The sequence below is a fragment of the Rosa chinensis genome, chromosome 6 (genome assembly GCF_002994745.2).
Source record: "Rosa chinensis cultivar Old Blush chromosome 6, RchiOBHm-V2, whole genome shotgun sequence".
NCBI lineage: Eukaryota > Viridiplantae > Streptophyta > Magnoliopsida > Rosales > Rosaceae > Rosa > Rosa chinensis.
The window spans coordinates 10,306,820-10,324,198 of NC_037093.1; the positions used below are offsets into that span (position 1 = coordinate 10,306,820).

Consider the following 17,379-nt stretch of genomic DNA (forward strand, 5'->3'; position numbering starts at 1 on the left):
TCTTGTTCCTACTCAGTGGCGGACCTATTAGACTGCATTAATTCGCCACTTTCATCCATGGACAAATGATAAACGTTGTTCATATGGACCTCTAGATTCATATTTTTCACATATCCTTTTTTTTTTTTTGCCACCTCCACACTACTAGTTTCAAGAAGAAGAAGAAAAAAAACACAGTTTGCCAAGAAAATACGGTTGCAGATGATTTTGCAAATTTGGGTTTGATTTCTTGATTTGGCATATTTATTTTAAGACAATAAGAAAAAAGAATAAGACTTTTCCCTACTTGTTTTTATCGAACTTGTCAGTAAACTAATAAGACGAGGTACTTTGTGGGCAGTCCTGAGTTTGGCACCAGAATTTGCACCCACTACAAATCACTCACTTTCTCTTAAGACGAGGTACTTTCTACGTGTCCAGAGTTTAGACCTCCAAAGAAAATTAGTATCCCTGTCTATTCTTAATCCAACTCTTGTCACGAGACATGATTCACACGAGCGAAAGCGAAATGTAGTAGCCACTAAATTTTCTACCGACCTAGTGTCTTCATATAAACTTTGCCTCCTCTGATTCTCCAGAACACAGTTGCATCCCAATAGAAAGGAAATGGCTAGTGTTGAGGAGGAGAGAACAACAACAGGATGGGCTGCAAGAGATTCATCTGGAATTCTCTCACCCTACACCTACACTCTTAGGTAAATCTTAAGATTTGTATCCTCTAGTTTATTTCTCTGTGTGTTTAATTCATAGTTTTCATTGTTCTAATTGGAAACAAATTGCAGAGACACAGGCCCAGAAGATGTTTACATCAAAGTCCTGTGCTGTGGAATTTGCCACACTGATATTCACCAGGCTAGAAATCAACTTGGCATGTCACACTATCCAATGGTTCCTGGGTATATATAATTATAATCAATCAAATAAACTTCCATCATTCTAAACCCGTACATCAATTTTTATGATTTAATTATTCTGCCATTTGCTTGATAGGCATGAAATAGTCGGTGAGGTGGTGGAAGTGGGATCAGATGTGACCAAGCTCAAAGTTGGTGACGTAGTCGGAGTTGGGCTCGTCGTAGGTTGCTGCAGCAATTGCAATCCATGTAAAACAGACAACGAGCAATACTGCAACAAAAAAATCTGGACATATAGCGATGTTTACTCCGATGGCAAGCCCACCCAAGGCGGTTTTGCTGGTGCCATAGTCGTCAATCAAAAGTAATAACTAAACGATGAGAAGTAATACTATTCAGTTATGTTCTCTTGTCAGATGTCCTGACTCGGGAACATTTTCATGTTATGAAACAGCTAAATAGTTGATCTGAACCTTACATGTACATTAGACTAACAACAGTAACAACATTATCTGATAGATTGTGTTTGCCGAGAGAAAATTTCTCAATTAGTTTTGTTTAGTTTTAGTATAATTTTTTTTTTTGTTTAGGTTTGCAGTGAAGATACCGGATGGCATGGCTCCGCAGCAGGCGGCGCCACTACTTTGCGCCGCTGTGACTGTGTATAGCCCTCTTCGGAAGTTTGGTCTGAATGCTAGTGGACTAAGAGGAGGAATACTGGGACTTGGAGGTGTGGGACACATGGGGGTGAAGATAGCGAAGGCCATGGGACACCATGTCACTGTGATAAGCTCTTCTGATAAGAAGCGACAGGAAGCTTTGGTGGATATTGGGGCTGACGAGTACTTGGTTAGCTCTGATGCCGCAAAAATGCAAGAAGCTGCTGACTCTCTAGATTACATTATTGATACAGTGCCTGTGTTCCATCCTCTTGGGCCATACCTTCCTTTGCTGAAACTCGATGGGAAATTGATCTTGCTGGGTGCTATTGAGACCCCTCTACAATTCCTCTCCCCCATGATCTTGCTTGGTAAGTAGGCCATGGATCTCACCAGGACACTTATTGTCGGTTTATTTTACGTTGAATGCATTAATTTTAATGCCTCGTTTGGTTCGGAAAGTAAGTATTAGGAAAGTAAAGTTGTTCCTTTCTTGTGTTTGAGATGCAAAATTAAAGAAAATACTTTCCTGGAGCAAAGAAAAATAGGGGAAAATGGTTCATTCCATACTCCTAATGAATCACTTTCCCCTCTTATTTCCTTGCATTTATTACTCACAACACATTATTTTATTGCATTAATTTTAAAGTTTTTAACAACTTTTCGTATAACTTTCCTTATGTTACCAAACATTGGAATATATGGAAAGTTCTTCGAAAATTTCTTTGAAAATTTCATTTCCATTCTCATGGGAAAGACAAAGGAATTACTTTTCTTTTCGCAAACCAAACGAGGCCTAAGTCTTTAACATTTTTTTTTCCTTTCTTCCTTCCTTAAACTTTGTAAAGAGGAAAGTCACATCCTAGAGAAGGGAGGCCACCAAGTTATTCATTCATGTTTCTATTAGATAAGTATTAACGATTTACGTATTTATACATCAACTTCAAACAAGCATTTGATGCAATGATAGTGAAAGACTAGCTCCGTATTGTGGTACAACAACTGATATATATTGGTGAACAAGGCATGGGGCAATAACAGACTTTTTTGCATAGATAATAATTTAGAACTTTGGTTGCCGGTAATTGTCCAACATGATATATGATTCCAGAAGTTGTTATTCCAAACCTTCAATGTGCACTATTTGCATTTTTCTGTAGGGAGAAAAACAATCACGGGGAGCTTCATAGGGAGCATGAAGGAGATGGAGGAAATGCTTACATTCTGCAAAGAGAAAGGAGTAACATCAATTATTGAAGTGGTTAAAATGGATTACATCAACAAAGCCATCGAGAGGTTGGAGAAGAACGACGTTAGGTATAGGTTCGTTGTGGATGTTGCTGGCAGCAATCTTGATCAATGAGAAACAAAAATCAAGATCGAATGCCCTATTTCTTCATCACGCAGTTACCTTTTATTTATTTATCTATAAACTAAAAAATTAATATATAAACATAAATGGTCTTCCATACTATTTGATGCTTGGTCATCAGTTGGTTTGTTTTGAATCTGTGAATCTTTATCTAGCACTACTAGTGATTCTGATGATGAGGTCATTGTGTTTGTGAGGATGGTATGAAATTAACCTAGGCCTTTGAAATTGTTATGTATTCATGTGACAAAAATTTTGTACTCTAAATTTAGCTTTCTGCATTTCATTCTACTTATAAGTACCAAGTTTAGATAACTGGAAGGTTAAATTGTCACAGTACTTCATTGAATCTTCAAGAAAAACGTTTCAATTCAAAAACATAATGTATGACGACTCGAGGGTATTTTTTTTTTCTTATTGTACAAATGCATAATTTTGTTGATTCGAATTAGAAGAGCGCACGATAGAATATTCAATCCTGCTTCATGAGTTTGCGTATGGTTCATTAGTCGACTTCATCCCAATGTCTTCTAGTTGAAAACGCTAACAAAGATTTTGTTGTCTTCTGGCCGATAAAATCTCCCATCCAACTTCATGATGGCCATTATGGTTAAATAATACTAGTTTGCTGTCAATGTAGCTCAACAACAATGGTTTGAAACTAGTCATCATGCTCCAACAAAGTTTGATATCTTCAAAAGATCTAGAGTCAAACTAGAAAAAATTTGGTCAGAATTAGAAGTTTCATTAACATTAAACTCAATTTTAGGCAAGGTGGGCGCCGAAAGGGACTTGAAGAAAGGTTAAGGTGGGGGGTCTCCACAGCTTTGCTTGAAATGGCAACAAACGTCAAACAAACATGTTGCGCGTGCCAATATTGGACCCTCCATATGTAACGCGCATCTTATGATTTCTTCTTCCTCTGAAAGACAGTCTTTTAGCTTTCTTGATGCCTCTCTGCTTGTCTGTTTCCCTTCCTTTAAATATCGGAGGTGGCATTCTAGACGCAACAGCAAGGTATTACTGATTGACCCTTGGATATATATATTTTTTTTTCGATGTAGAAAATGAATTACAATAAGAAAGAAAAACTATGATAGACACCCTCTTTCAGCTGAATCAACTGGAACGCTGGGCACACTGATAGAGGCAAAAAAAAAAAAAACCAAATTATAGGGTTCTGACAGTTATAAGCTAAAGTTGTTATGACAGAACCCGCCGCGGATTTCACCCTGAAATCCGAAGTGACCCTGCGGGGCCCACCTTAGAAGAAATTATACCAAAAATTTGGCGGAACTTCCCCTAAAATGGGCCACCCAAACCTGTAGAAAACATTTACACTTCTCAATCAATTCATCCTTATGCTCCTGGAGCCACCCTGCTCCCCAAATCAACATCAGTCTCCAATTCACAAAACACACATCTCAACTCGAATAGCATAAATCCCATAGGTAATTAGAGCAATTCTAACAGAAAGATATAAGAGGAAAACATAATTCAAGGCAGATGCGGAAGCCATGCTGTGGACTATGCCTCAACTCCGTGTACGCCCGACCTCAACCAATTCGCCTGCACACTGGGCATTTGAAACCGAAGGGCCCAGGGGAAAGTACATAAAATACGTTAGCGTGAGTGGACAAAAATAAACAATTTTTAAACCAAATGGATTTTATATTTTCCCACATTTATTTCCTTAAAAAAACTCTCGATGCACGCAACGATTTAGAAAACAAATCACGAGAAGCTCCGCTCAAGAAAAACCGACTAGCCCCGCTAGTCACAAACAACTGAGAGGAAATATCGAAACTCCGATACTCAACAAGATAAGACCAGCCCCGCTGGTTACACGAAAATCAGACTAGGCCCCGCTAGTCGAGAAATGATAGGATATGAGGAAGAGATATCACCATACGGGAAATGGAGCCTCCCAGGCTCTACCTACCCTCAACTGCCGCTCACACATAGATTGTGCGAGGAGGAGAACTAATAACCTCAACTTCCACTCACACATAGATTGTGCGAGGAGGAGACCAAATAACCTCGACTGCCATCCACGTGAGGAGGAGAATAAATCACCTCTACTGCCACTCACCAACACAAAGTAGGTGAGGAGGAGAACAAGCTACCTCAGCTGCCACTCACCAACACAAAGTCAGTGAGGAGGAGACCTAATCACATAACCCGCGTATGGTGAGGAAAAATCATCGAAAACCAGTAAATCCATGTAGCTTCCCCACATTTCTCACAAGATAGAAACCATGTGTTCAACGACGTGACCCCGCACGCCAAGATTACTCTCAATCTCAAAATGGATAAGTGAGAAATAGGAATAAATCGACGGCGTGTCCCACACGCCCAAATATTCTCAAATCTGTAACCAAAACCGGAAATTAGTATAGGTAAATCCCATTTCCAAAAAATCTCTCAAAATCTCCAAGAAGCCAACCACATCCAAAATCCTTAATTAGGCATTCCCGATGCCAAAATCGAAAGTCAATAAACAATTGAGAATATCCAACTCCATTGAAACTCATCTTAAAAATCTTCTAGGAGCTTAACTCGGTGATTAGGGATATGCTTAATTCCGGAAATTTACCTCGGAAATAAGGAATTCATCAAATAATATTATAAATCAAAACCAACCTTTGAAACTCATTATTGAAAGTAAATCCATGATATAATTCGAAATCAATTTCCGAAAATTAATTCATTTCCTCAAAAAGTAATATGAATAATCACTAGAGCATTATTTTAAGAAAATAAATGCATGCATCGCTATTTAAAACAAAAGTCCACTCACCGTACTATTCCGACGATCACGCATTCGTGTTCCGTCATCGAGCAATAGCTCGGTACGTCGTCCTGTACACAATTATATTTCCGTAAATAATTCTTCAATAATTTAATACAATTCCTAAAATCAATTCCTCATAATTTCACCTCCCAATTCTCTTCGGATTTAGCCCAAATTATACCACTAATACCAATTTGTTAATTTAAAGGTTCCAAGGCAGAACCGAGAGATATCCGACGGTCGGATTCTCGTAATTCGATAATCGAAACCCTAAACTTCAAAATTCATAAATAATTCCAAGTTTCTCCAAAAATTACCAAACTTCACATACAAGCTCGACACAATTTATAGGAATTAATGGGCTAAAAACCGGAATTAAAACACTGCCTTACGCGCCTTCACGCGCCACCTACAGTGGCGGCGCGTGGGGCTCATGCGCCGGTGGCCACCACCTCCAATGGTCACCAAATTTCAGCAGCGCCACCTACTCATCAGACCCAACATTTTTCTCAACCACAACACAATCCAATTTTACCTTTAAAAACTCCAATTCGGCCGGTGAAAAATTTCCAGAAAAAATCCCAAACCCTAGGATCGGGCTTTCCTTGATTCTCCTTCCATGCTGCAAATCACGGCTCAAGGCTAGGGGGAAAATGATCCTTGGCAAACACCCCACCTTCGACGCCGGTTTGGTGGCCGGAGACGGCCGGAAACGGAAGATATCGACGTTGACCACTTCTGCTACAGTGAAACTTCAAGGACCCGATGCGTCATTTTTCGGCCAAGTTGCCGTGAGTTACCGCCGTGGGGAGGTTGGGTAGGGGTAGAGGAATCGACCGGTGCTGGTTGTTCGCTCCCAGGTGGCCAGAAGAGGGAGATGGCCGGAGTTGCAGAGAGAGCCGAGAAGAGGAAGAAAAAGGCGGGAGAAAGAGAGAAAAGAGAAAAAAATGAAAACTTACCGGCCACAGTAACTTTTTCGAATTTATACTACTTACTATGAACAATAACTTTCACAATTTCGCTTATAATTTTCGCATACGAGCTCCGATTTTTACGTACCACATATGCACGTGCTCGGTTTAACGCCCTCTACAACTTTCATGAAGAAAACTTTCTCAAATTTTGACCCGAACAAAAGTCAACAATTTAGGGCAACTAAAGTTACCGAAAAAGAGTAAAGGTAAAACAAATTGTCGTTCACTGTCCAACAACTAGTAAACCGGTGAATTTAGGTTCAGGACGTTATAAGCTAAATGATCAGCCACAAAATTAGTTTCTCGGTATATATGTCTAAATATAATATAATGAAATTTCTCCGCTAACATTTTTATATCACGAACTAGAATCTTCAACGTCCATGGTATCATTGCCTTTCCTTTGATGCAATCAATTAGTAATTTGGAATCTCCTTCCGCAATAACGTGCCGGTATCCTTGTAAAAAAGCTGTGTGTAAACTTTCCCTTAATGTTGTAGCTTCAGCTATCAAAGTGCCAGTAAAACCCAACATTCTACAAGCTTAAAGGATTACCATCAGAATTATGAATAACAAAACCAATAGTAACTTTATCATTTCTAACTGAGTCATCAAAATTTATTTTGACAAACTGATTTGCAGGAGGTATCCATCTGATATTTCGAATGAGTTTGGTATTTTGTAGTTGATAATGTCTGTTAGCTTGATAATAAGAAGAACCTAAATTATAGGCCAGAAACGAACAAGAAGCAAGTGTGAAGTCCTTCTGTTGAAACAGGAACTTATTTCTTGTATGCCAAATGGACCAAAAGCATGATTAAAGCATTGCAAAGAGAATCCTTATAAAGATTCAGATTTTTGCTAAGGTATTCTAGCCAATTAATAATTGAACCATGCCAATTAATAGGGTTATCAGTTATAACAAAAGATCAAACCTGCATTGCGAAAGGACAAGTACGAAAAAGATGATCGATAGTTTCATAAGCATGATTACATATTGGACAGAGAGATGAAACACGAGGGTTATAAGATGCTATGGTACTTCGTGTATTAATACGATTTCTAATGAAGATCCAACTGAAAATCTTAACCTTGGGAGGATGAACATGATTAAACTGAAGATGAGAGGCATATTTTATATATAAATAAAAAAAAAAAACCATTAGGAGAAGGGCCCCAACTGAAGTGATCAGGTGTAGGGGTAATAGGAAGAGGAATAGCTATTATTTTATCTACTATATCACAAGGTGAAAGCCGTGACCGTGAGAGAGCCTCCTTATTCCAAACTGCATTCAAAATAAAATGGACTGTAATAGACTCATCTAAATTAGACCGTTGTTCTTAAGGAATCAAATTGATAAGAGAAAAAGGGAAAACCCAGTTGTAAGTCCAAAAGCGGATAGACTGGCCGTCTCCCACAATCCATCTAATTCTCTTAAGAAGCAAATCTCTGGCATCTAAAATTCCCTTCCAAGAAATAGAATGAGAAGATTTCTTTGGAGCATTAAAGAAAGAAGTATTATGGAGATATTTCTTAGAGACTAACTGAACGTCTGAACCCATCAGTTATCAGGTTGATTTAAAACTCTCCAGCCTAATCTAGCTATAGCAGTCTTATTATAACAAGCAGCTGAACGAATTCCTAGACCTCCCTTAGCCATTGGCATAGTAATTTGAGACCAAGAAATTTTTGGAACAGAATTACCCCAAAAAAAGTTCCTACAAGCTTAGCAAACAATATTATGAATACCTAAGTACTTACTAATTGATAAATTATGCTGAATTCCTAAACATGCTGAAATGTCTCTTTTAATGGAAGAAGAAATATTGGAAGAAAAGTAGATAGTAGATTTGTGGTAATTCACCTGTTGTCTAGGAGCTTCAGAGAACCATTGAAGAGTGGCCAGTATATTTTTAGCTGCAGAATGATTAGCCTTAGCAAAAATTAAACAACCATCAGCAAAACTAAGATTAGACACTTTAAAACCACGAGGTGAAGTAAGAATACCAATCTGGGATTTTGGAGTAGCAGATAAATTGTTCAAAGTTTTGATAAAAGGTTCCATAGCTAAATAAAAAAGATAAGGGGATAACGGATCACCTATCTGATGCCTCTAGCTAGTAGGGCAAAAAGAACCATGAAGGACACCATTTAGAATAATAGAGAAAGACACTGTGTTGAGGCAAGAATAAATTAGTTGATTCCATTTTGTGTCAAAGCCAAAAGCTTCCATACATGCCATAAGATAATCCCAATTTACAGGATCATATGCTTTTTCAAGATCTAACTTAAGAGTCATACAACCAACTTTTCTCTTCTTGTTGGGAAAGGTTGAAAACATCTCATGAGCAATTAAAATATTATCATAAATAGACTTACCTTGAGCAAAAGCTCCATGATTGGAGGATATGCATTTTGAAAGTAAGAGACGTAGTCTGGCAATTAAAATCTTGGTTATGATTTTATAGACCACATTACAAAGGGTCATCTCCAACAGAGTAGTTAAACTTAATTTTTAGCTATATATAACTATTTCTAATGCAAAATTCAGCTTCAACAGACTAGCTATAGGTAAGTTAAATTTAACTATAGCTAAAATGGTTAGCTATATTTAGCTAGAGTATCCTACATAGCTAAAGAAAAAGTTATATTTCTCTCTCTTCTTTCATCCACATGTCAGTTTACGATTTGGTAAAATATAGTTATTATTTACAAATAGCTACTATTGCTGGAGTAGCATTGCTAAATCAATAGCTATATTTCACAATTTTAGCTAAATTTAACTAAAAAACAATTTCTACTGTTGGAGATGCTAATAGGGCGAAAGTGATACACAGTTTCCCATTCCTCAATTTTGGGAATAAGGACAATATTTGTTTTGTCAATAAGTGAGAGATCAATGTTATGCTGAAAGAAATCAGACACTAGTCTGAAAATAGGAATCTTAACTTGCTCCCAATAAGTTTGGTAGAACAATGCTGGAAGACCATATGGGCCTGGGGCCTTTAAAGCACCAATATTAGAGATAGCATAATAAATTTGATTATCAAAAACAGGAGCTAAGAGCTTTTGATTATCATCATTGAAAAAATTGGGAAGTCGTGATATTCTCATTCATGTGATAATGTATATATAAGTACATTTGTGATTATCAAGTACAAAGGTCAAGCTTAGGGCAACTCCAACCTTGGGGTGCCAAACCTATTTTTGGGCCATTTTGAGACTTTGGATCTCCAACCTTTTGTTTTTGGGGGGTCTGGTCCTATAAATATAGGACTTGGACTCATTTGTAGTCTCAAATATGAGACTTTTCCAAGACCAGAACTGATCACTGTGCATGGGGGCCAGCCCACTTGCTGTCTCAGCCCACATGCCGAACCAACGCGCGGAACGAAGAAACTGAAGGAAACGCGCGCCAAAGGGAGAAGGAAGAGATAGCACTCGCGGAACGCGCGCTGGAGAGAGAAGATCGACTGCTTTCCGTCTGCAGCCGTGGGCCCCTTGCCTGCGAAGCTGTCCCCTGGTGACCGTTGGAACCCCCAACGGTCATGAAATGCACGGTCCAGATTGTTGCCCTGATCAATTTGGACGGTCCGATGTTACCTCTTTTTTTTTTTTTTTACTGTAACGGATCTATTCAAGATCCAATGGTTCAGATTATTTGGAAAAAAGTGATGAACGGCTCTTATTAATTGAAGAGTTATTATTTCCTTTTTGTTCCAAAAAAAAAAATTACCAGAAAATTGGGGGAAAATTATACCCGTTGGAACAGTGAATTATAGGAAATTCTATAAATACCTACCCATTCTTTTCTATTTCCTCACACCAAATATCCTCCATCTCCTTCACAATTTTCCATTCATTGTTACATCTTCTTGTTCTTAAATATATCTTCCTTTTATTTTTTTTGTCTTGGAAAAAATGGCTCCAAGAGGGGATTCTTGGAGGCACAATGAAGAAGTTATTCTTTGCCAAGCTTGGATCACCGTTGGGGGTGATGGTTGCGTTGGAAAAGATCAAAAGTCAGACTTATTGTGGAGTCGTGTGGCGGAGGAGTACAATGCTCACAAACCGGCCGGTTGCATGGATAGAACACATTCTAGTTGCCACGCTCGTTGGAAGAAAATAAGTCCAGCATGTATGAAGTGGCGCCAAGCTCTTAATAAGGTCGAACACTTTCAACGAAGAAGCGGCGAAAATATGGAGGACAAGGTAATTATATTGAAATATGTTCAATAATGATTATTGATTTATTTATCATGTAGTTGTTAAAAGTAAAATGTTGTTATATAGTTTATTCATCGATTTATACTAAGCCAATATTTTTTTTAATATTTTATTTACTTAATATTATATATAGCTCATGAATGTTAAATCAACGTACTACGACTCGGAAGGTTGCGATTTTGTGTTTGAGCATTGTTGGCAATACTTGAAAAATACGGAAAAGTTTGGGAAAACACCATCAATGGAAAACACCCACTTTAGTGTTCCTAATCATGTCAACTTGGATGACGGTGGAACAACCACTACCGAGGATGAGCTTCCGTCATCAAGAAAGGCACATCCTCAAGGACAAAAAGCACAGAAGCTAGCTAAGAAAAAAGGCAATAAGCAGGATGCGGATGGCCTACGAGTTCAAATGCAGAAATGTTATGAACAAACCGAACGCGAGTACCAACAAAGGCAAAGACAGTTTGAGGAAGGTCAACTAATTAAGCAACGCGCCTTGTAGCCAAGGTCAACTAAGATGATTGTGGGTTTCCCCTTGTAGCCAGTATACTGCCCTGCCCATCCGGTGGGACAATTTTTCCACTGCCAATGCATACAATCAAGGCTATTGATCATCCCCGGGAATCCCCGTTCTGCAGCTTTGTCAAGCAGCCGTCGCAAATCTACCGGTGTTGGTTGGCGGAGGTAAGTCTCATGGTACACATTCCAGATTGCTTTTGTGAAGTGCTCAAAAATCTCAATGGCAGTGGTCTTCGCAATATCTAGCTAATCATCACAGAAATCAGCTGTGATGCCATACGCGAGCATTCTCATGACGCATGTCAGCTTTTGTTCGGTGGATAAGCTGAGTCTCCCACAAGCATCTCTTGTTTGAACAAAATATGGGTCGTAGTTGGCCACATCGCGCATCATCTTGTCAAAGACCCAATGTTGCATTCTATATCGCCTGCGAAATATGTTTGGTTCATACCTGCACGGATCCGTGAAGTATTGAGATTTGAGTCGAAGATCCATCAGCTCTCGATCCCTGGCCTTATAGGTACGACCTTCTGAAGAACCACCCCATTGTGAATCCTCATCTTCCAGAGTTTGGATTTGCAAGGCAGCAGCAGACATCATCAAGGCTCGTCGACGGCTTCTCGTGACGGCCTCTTCTTGATCTTTCTGCAACCATTTCGTCAAACGATTCATTGCAGAAATGGTTTGACAAAATCAAAACGGAAAAGAAAGAAATATTTGTATGATTTGGATATGAGAAGTGTTTGTGAATTTGTGAGAGATGAGGATGATAATGACCCCATATTTATGGACGGTTTGAGTTTATTTTATTAGATAATGTATGACACGTGGCGGACGAAGACTCGACCGTAATTAGGACAACCAATTAGAGATTGACACGTGGCGCTGATATCACATCGAAATTCGTATGTTTGGCATATATGCCGACACAAAACATCAAAATATCTTCTAAATAGTTAGATTTTTTGTCGTATGTGCCGACACTTTTGTCGTATATGGCGACAAAAAAAAAAAATTCAAAACATTTTTTAAATTCATTAAATAATAAGAATAATTTTTAAAAATTATGATCTAAATAGTTAGATTCTTACTCGTATGTGCCGACACTTTTGTCGTATATGCCGACAAAAAAAAAATTAAAAATCTTTTTTTAAATTCATTAAATAATAAGAATAATTTTTAAATATTATGATAAAATGTTAAATGATTTTTTTTACCTTATTTCATTAAATTAACATATTTTTAATATAATATTCATCAAAATTATACTTATATTATATTTTAGTCAAGAATAGTGAAAATAACACTCCCATATAAGTCTAATGGTTGGAGATGAGAATTGAGTCCTATATGAATAGTGCAACAAGGGGGTGCTAAAATGAGAATAGCACCCTCAAATGGTGCCTATGGTTGGAGTTGCCCTTATCTAAACTACTTTGGAATTAATTGTACAACATATCTTGGATAAACATCACGTGGGAACTAACTCTTAGCTAGAGTTTCTCCCCTAATGTACAACTCCAGTACCAGGTTCATTAATCCGTCCAATAATCATGAGTAATAACAGGAGAAATGCATGAAATAAAGGAATAAGTAGATTCTTTAGATGGTTGTACTGTGGCTGTACAACGTTGTTTAAATGCATTAACTAGAATATGTGCTATATGATCTTGGTCAGTAAACCAATACCCATCGATGTCCTTAAGTTTCAAAATTTGATTATGTTTACGCAAAATAGTGGCCTGGGTTTGAAAAAAAATTCGTATTCTTATCGCCTAGTAGTAACCATCTCGGCTTAGACCTCTGAGCCCAAAAAAGTTCTTCTTCCCTGAATAAATGTTCAAGAGTATTAGTAAGAGAGATTTCTTGCTGTGTAGTATGAGGAGAAAAGGTTCTTTTAGATTGAATATGCATAAACTGAGCATGAATCTGTTTCATTTTTTTATGCAATTTCCCAAAAACATTAAAACTTCAGTGTCGAGCAAGAGACCGGAAAGCATTAACTTTAGCTACAAAACTCTGTATAGCATTGCCATTAGTATGATTTGTCCAAGCATTAGTAACTACTGAATTAAACTCGGAGTGACTAAGCCACATACCTTCAAATTTGAAAACTTTTCTTTCCCTAGACGTGGTAGGATTAAAAGATAGGTAAATAGGACCGTGATCCGACCTAGCAATAGGCAAATTATGGAGATTTGCATGAGGAAACATAGTAAGAGCCTGACTATTTGCAACAACCCTGTCTAATCGCTCAGAAATTTTATGATGATGCTTTTGTTTATTGGTCCATGTAAAAAGATTACTAGTAAAAGGTAATGAGATCGAACTAAGTTTATTTAGATAATTTCTAAATTGAATCATACACCGAGTAACTAAACGTACGGGATCCCCCTGTTTTTCCTGCAGATTTAGAATACAATTAAAATCACCCATGATGAACCAAGGTTCATTGGGAGAGACCTGCACGTTAAAAAGTTCTTCCCAAAGTTCATGTTGCTTATCTTTTTGAGGATACATATAAAGGAATGTCATGAACCAACAATCACTAGAACAAGCAGAACGACAGTGAAGAAACCGAGCATGTGACTTAATTACAGATACATGATAAGTAGAGTTCTAAACTAGTAACAACACACCAGCATGACCACAAGGCGGGATGCAACAAAAGTTACCAAAAGAAAGTTCAGGAACTAAAGAACTAGTAACATCCTCATCTAACGTAGTGTCCAACAAACAAAGCACATCAAAAGCCATAATGGTTCTAAGGAAAGTGACTTGTGACAAAAACCCTGCTGTGAACACCCACGGCAATTCCAACATAAAACAGTCATTCTGCCATTCTTGAGGAAGAATGTTCTGCAGTGACCATATGGGGCCAAATTTCATAAAACATAAACCCAAATTTCATCACGTCCATATGGCCATGTGGATGATAATGTATGCGTCTTGTAACCCAAAAAATTATCTATATTTTACTGAAGAGAAATTTAATTTTTACATATCTAAATACTAAATACACAGCTCTTATTTTGAAACTTTTATTATATTTTCTGATTAATCCAAACCCAACTCACGTAACTAAACCTTCTTTTAAGAGTGTTGTTGTATAATTAATATTTTTGGTGTTGTCCTATATGCCTGATTTACCATTGGATAGTGAAAAGTATTATGAGATGATAATTGATCCTTAATGTTAGCAATTGTAGCTACTCATTGAAATATGAATTCTAACTTCTTTTTTTATTTCTTGAAATAAAATTGTTTACAACCGATCTTGTTTTTCTAATTTAATACAATTAATTTTATCCTTTTTTTTTTATAAGAAACATATCAACTCTTTTATTAATCAGCGAAATCACATTATTATATATTTTTTTTGAAATAAAGGTTTATTGCATTAGATAACCAGCCAAAAAGCCAGAGTCTAACATACACTTAAAGACAGAAAGATGGCGGGGTAACAACCACACTCCTATCTAAGTAATATAAACTCATTACAAGTCAATTTTGAGCCCGCTTTGGACGCGAACTCATAAACAAAGAACAACTCCGTGTCTTCTAGGGCAAAATCATTTACTAGCATCCCCATTAGCCAGGAGCGCAATTGCGGTACCAACAGAGAGTCACTTCCTAGCAAACAAATAGGAGCAATTCCTTATCCATAAACCGCTTGAACACCGATCTTATTCCAGATATTTACCAACTCCCATAGCAGTCTTGATCCGAAACGATTGGTTCTGGACCATAAGTCCACCTGAAAACCCAAGAAGGTCCACATCTCAGGCCGGGCTCACCTTCATCACTAAGTGACAAATGAGGGTGGTAAAACACCCTCCTTACTGGCCCATAACAGATAGCCCAACAACTCAAACTTGAGCCCAAGCCGAAAGACCCAAACCCAACTCTAAGTAAAGTGAGCAACAGCCCAATTCTGTTGCCGCCCATCACCGCCGTAGCCAATCTCTCTGGCGGTCGGCCTCTCCAGCACTGCATCACCATCCTTGGGTCGGTTGCCTCTCTGCTACACACGAATCCAAGCCGGAAATCAGACCTAGTCGGATAGGATCCGATCCCCTACAATACCCACTGGAATCCGGTACCCTAACATGTCTCGCAGGTCGACTCCCGCTCTGGAAGCGTCACTACCGCCGTTCTCCCACTCAGGAATTCTCTATCACAGTACTATGCCTAAACCACAGCCCTACACCGGACCCACCACGATCGACTGCAGATTCCGATCTATACCAACCCAAAAACAAATCCGCCACCGCCGAACCCACCACGATCTAGACCAAAGTCCGCACCTCCGCCACACCGTCGTCGCACCCGAGAGCGCACCGCAGCCTTGCCTGGTCTGGGGAGCGAAGCTACACTGCCACAAGCAACATGAAACCTAGGCTTCGTACTCCGAGATCGCTCCAAGAAAATCGGAGGCCTCCTTGTTTTCTGCGAAATCACACATAATGATTTACCTCAGGGCGGCTGTCAGAAAAATAATAACCTAAACAATTCCATATTTTTAAGAAACAATAAAGCACATCCAAAAGTTGTTCAACGTCCATGAGAAATCAAAAGGCATTGGTGAAGTGAACATTCCTTGCGGCATATCTCAGCTTCGTGCCTTCGTGTACCCTTGCCCTATCCCACGGAACCGCCATAGTTGTTCTCAACTCCTCCCACCAATACACTCCACCACTTATCCACGTTGACAGTCTAACACCATTAGGATCCCATAGCCCTCATCCTTAAACTACTGCCCAACCAGCGATGAGAAGAAAGAAGAAGTAGAACCCGAACCGCCTCTAATCCAATGACTTCTGCTCAAGCCCCAAGAAGGGGCAGGCATCCATAATCATGGATGAAATTCTAGATTGAAACTAAGGATTTTTAATCCCAACCTAACAAAGCAGTTGCTAGGTTTTTGCCTACCACTTAAATAAAATAGGAGATCTAAATAGCTATTAATTTTTTTTTTCAATTTTATCCTTAATTGTTTTTTATTTTTCAAAAATGTTGTTGGATATATATATATATATATATATATATATATATATATGCAACAATTCCATTTTACTAAGGTTTGCCATTATTTTTGAAAGAAAATTGTTAGTTCATTCATAGTTCAACAATAGTACACATAACGACCCACCTCAGTGAGGTTATCAGAAAGAGCCATTACCTAAGTAAACTCATACTTTCAAGACATTTAAGCTACAAATTTTTACCATTATAATTATTATTAGCTAAACCAATTGTTAACCTTCCGAATGACGATTTATATCGAAGATTGTAGGTAGACCTTCTCAAAGCACTTGCGGAATGAATAGTTTCTTTCATCAATCAGTAGATACCATGTTCTCAAGCATAATAGAAGATCATATCATTTACCTACCAAATTCTCAGGTAATGCAAATTGCAAATAAAACATGTTTTTGTGAGATTGAAATATCTATATTTGCCAAGCAAACTTAAACATTCATAGGACGTTAACAAAAATCACTAAAGATTAAAGAGTGTATGAAAACTATTTGGAAAACCAAAAATAGATCTATGCATGACAATGTAACCTAAAACTATACCTGCGATGTAAATACCTCCTGACTAGGCATTAAAGAAACTCATAACATTAAACAGAGTTTATAGCCATGACATTAAATAACATACCTCTAGAATAGGTAACCAATAAATCAAATAGCAACAAGGTATCTAAATATATAAACCTCTTGACAAGGTATCAAAAAGAAAACTCATAGCATAATAAAACCTACCTCATAACCATGAAAATCACTAAATATCATATATTTAGAATAGGGTAACCAATGAAACTCATAACATAAAACAAAACGAAAAAATAATGGTAGACATTAAATTTTTAGAACTTGAAAGTCAAGCCTACTACTTCATAGCTACAACGTCAAACATACCTTATAGCCAAGACATTACATAACATACCTCTAGAATAGGTAACTA

At 37.9% G+C, this 17,379-nt stretch overlaps 1 protein-coding gene across 2 annotated transcripts; it reads left to right on the forward strand.

The window, feature by feature from the left end:
- Positions 1 to 451: 451 nt before the first annotated feature.
- LOC112173412 (cinnamyl alcohol dehydrogenase 1) lies at positions 452 to 3,138 on the forward strand. 2 transcript variants are annotated; one of them, XM_024311028.2, is made up of 5 exons: positions 486 to 695; positions 783 to 896; positions 991 to 1,218; positions 1,445 to 1,884; positions 2,674 to 3,138. In XM_024311028.2, the coding sequence occupies exons 1-5, from the start codon at positions 607 to 609 to the stop codon at positions 2,874 to 2,876; spliced, it is 1,074 nt and encodes a 357-aa protein (XP_024166796.1). In that variant the 5' UTR covers positions 486 to 606; the 3' UTR covers positions 2,877 to 3,138. The 2 variants fall into 2 exon arrangements, with proteins under 2 accessions (XP_024166797.1, XP_024166796.1); XM_024311029.2 differs by lacking the exon at positions 783 to 896 and having other exon boundaries at positions 452 to 695.
- Positions 3,139 to 17,379: the final 14,241 nt, after the last annotated feature.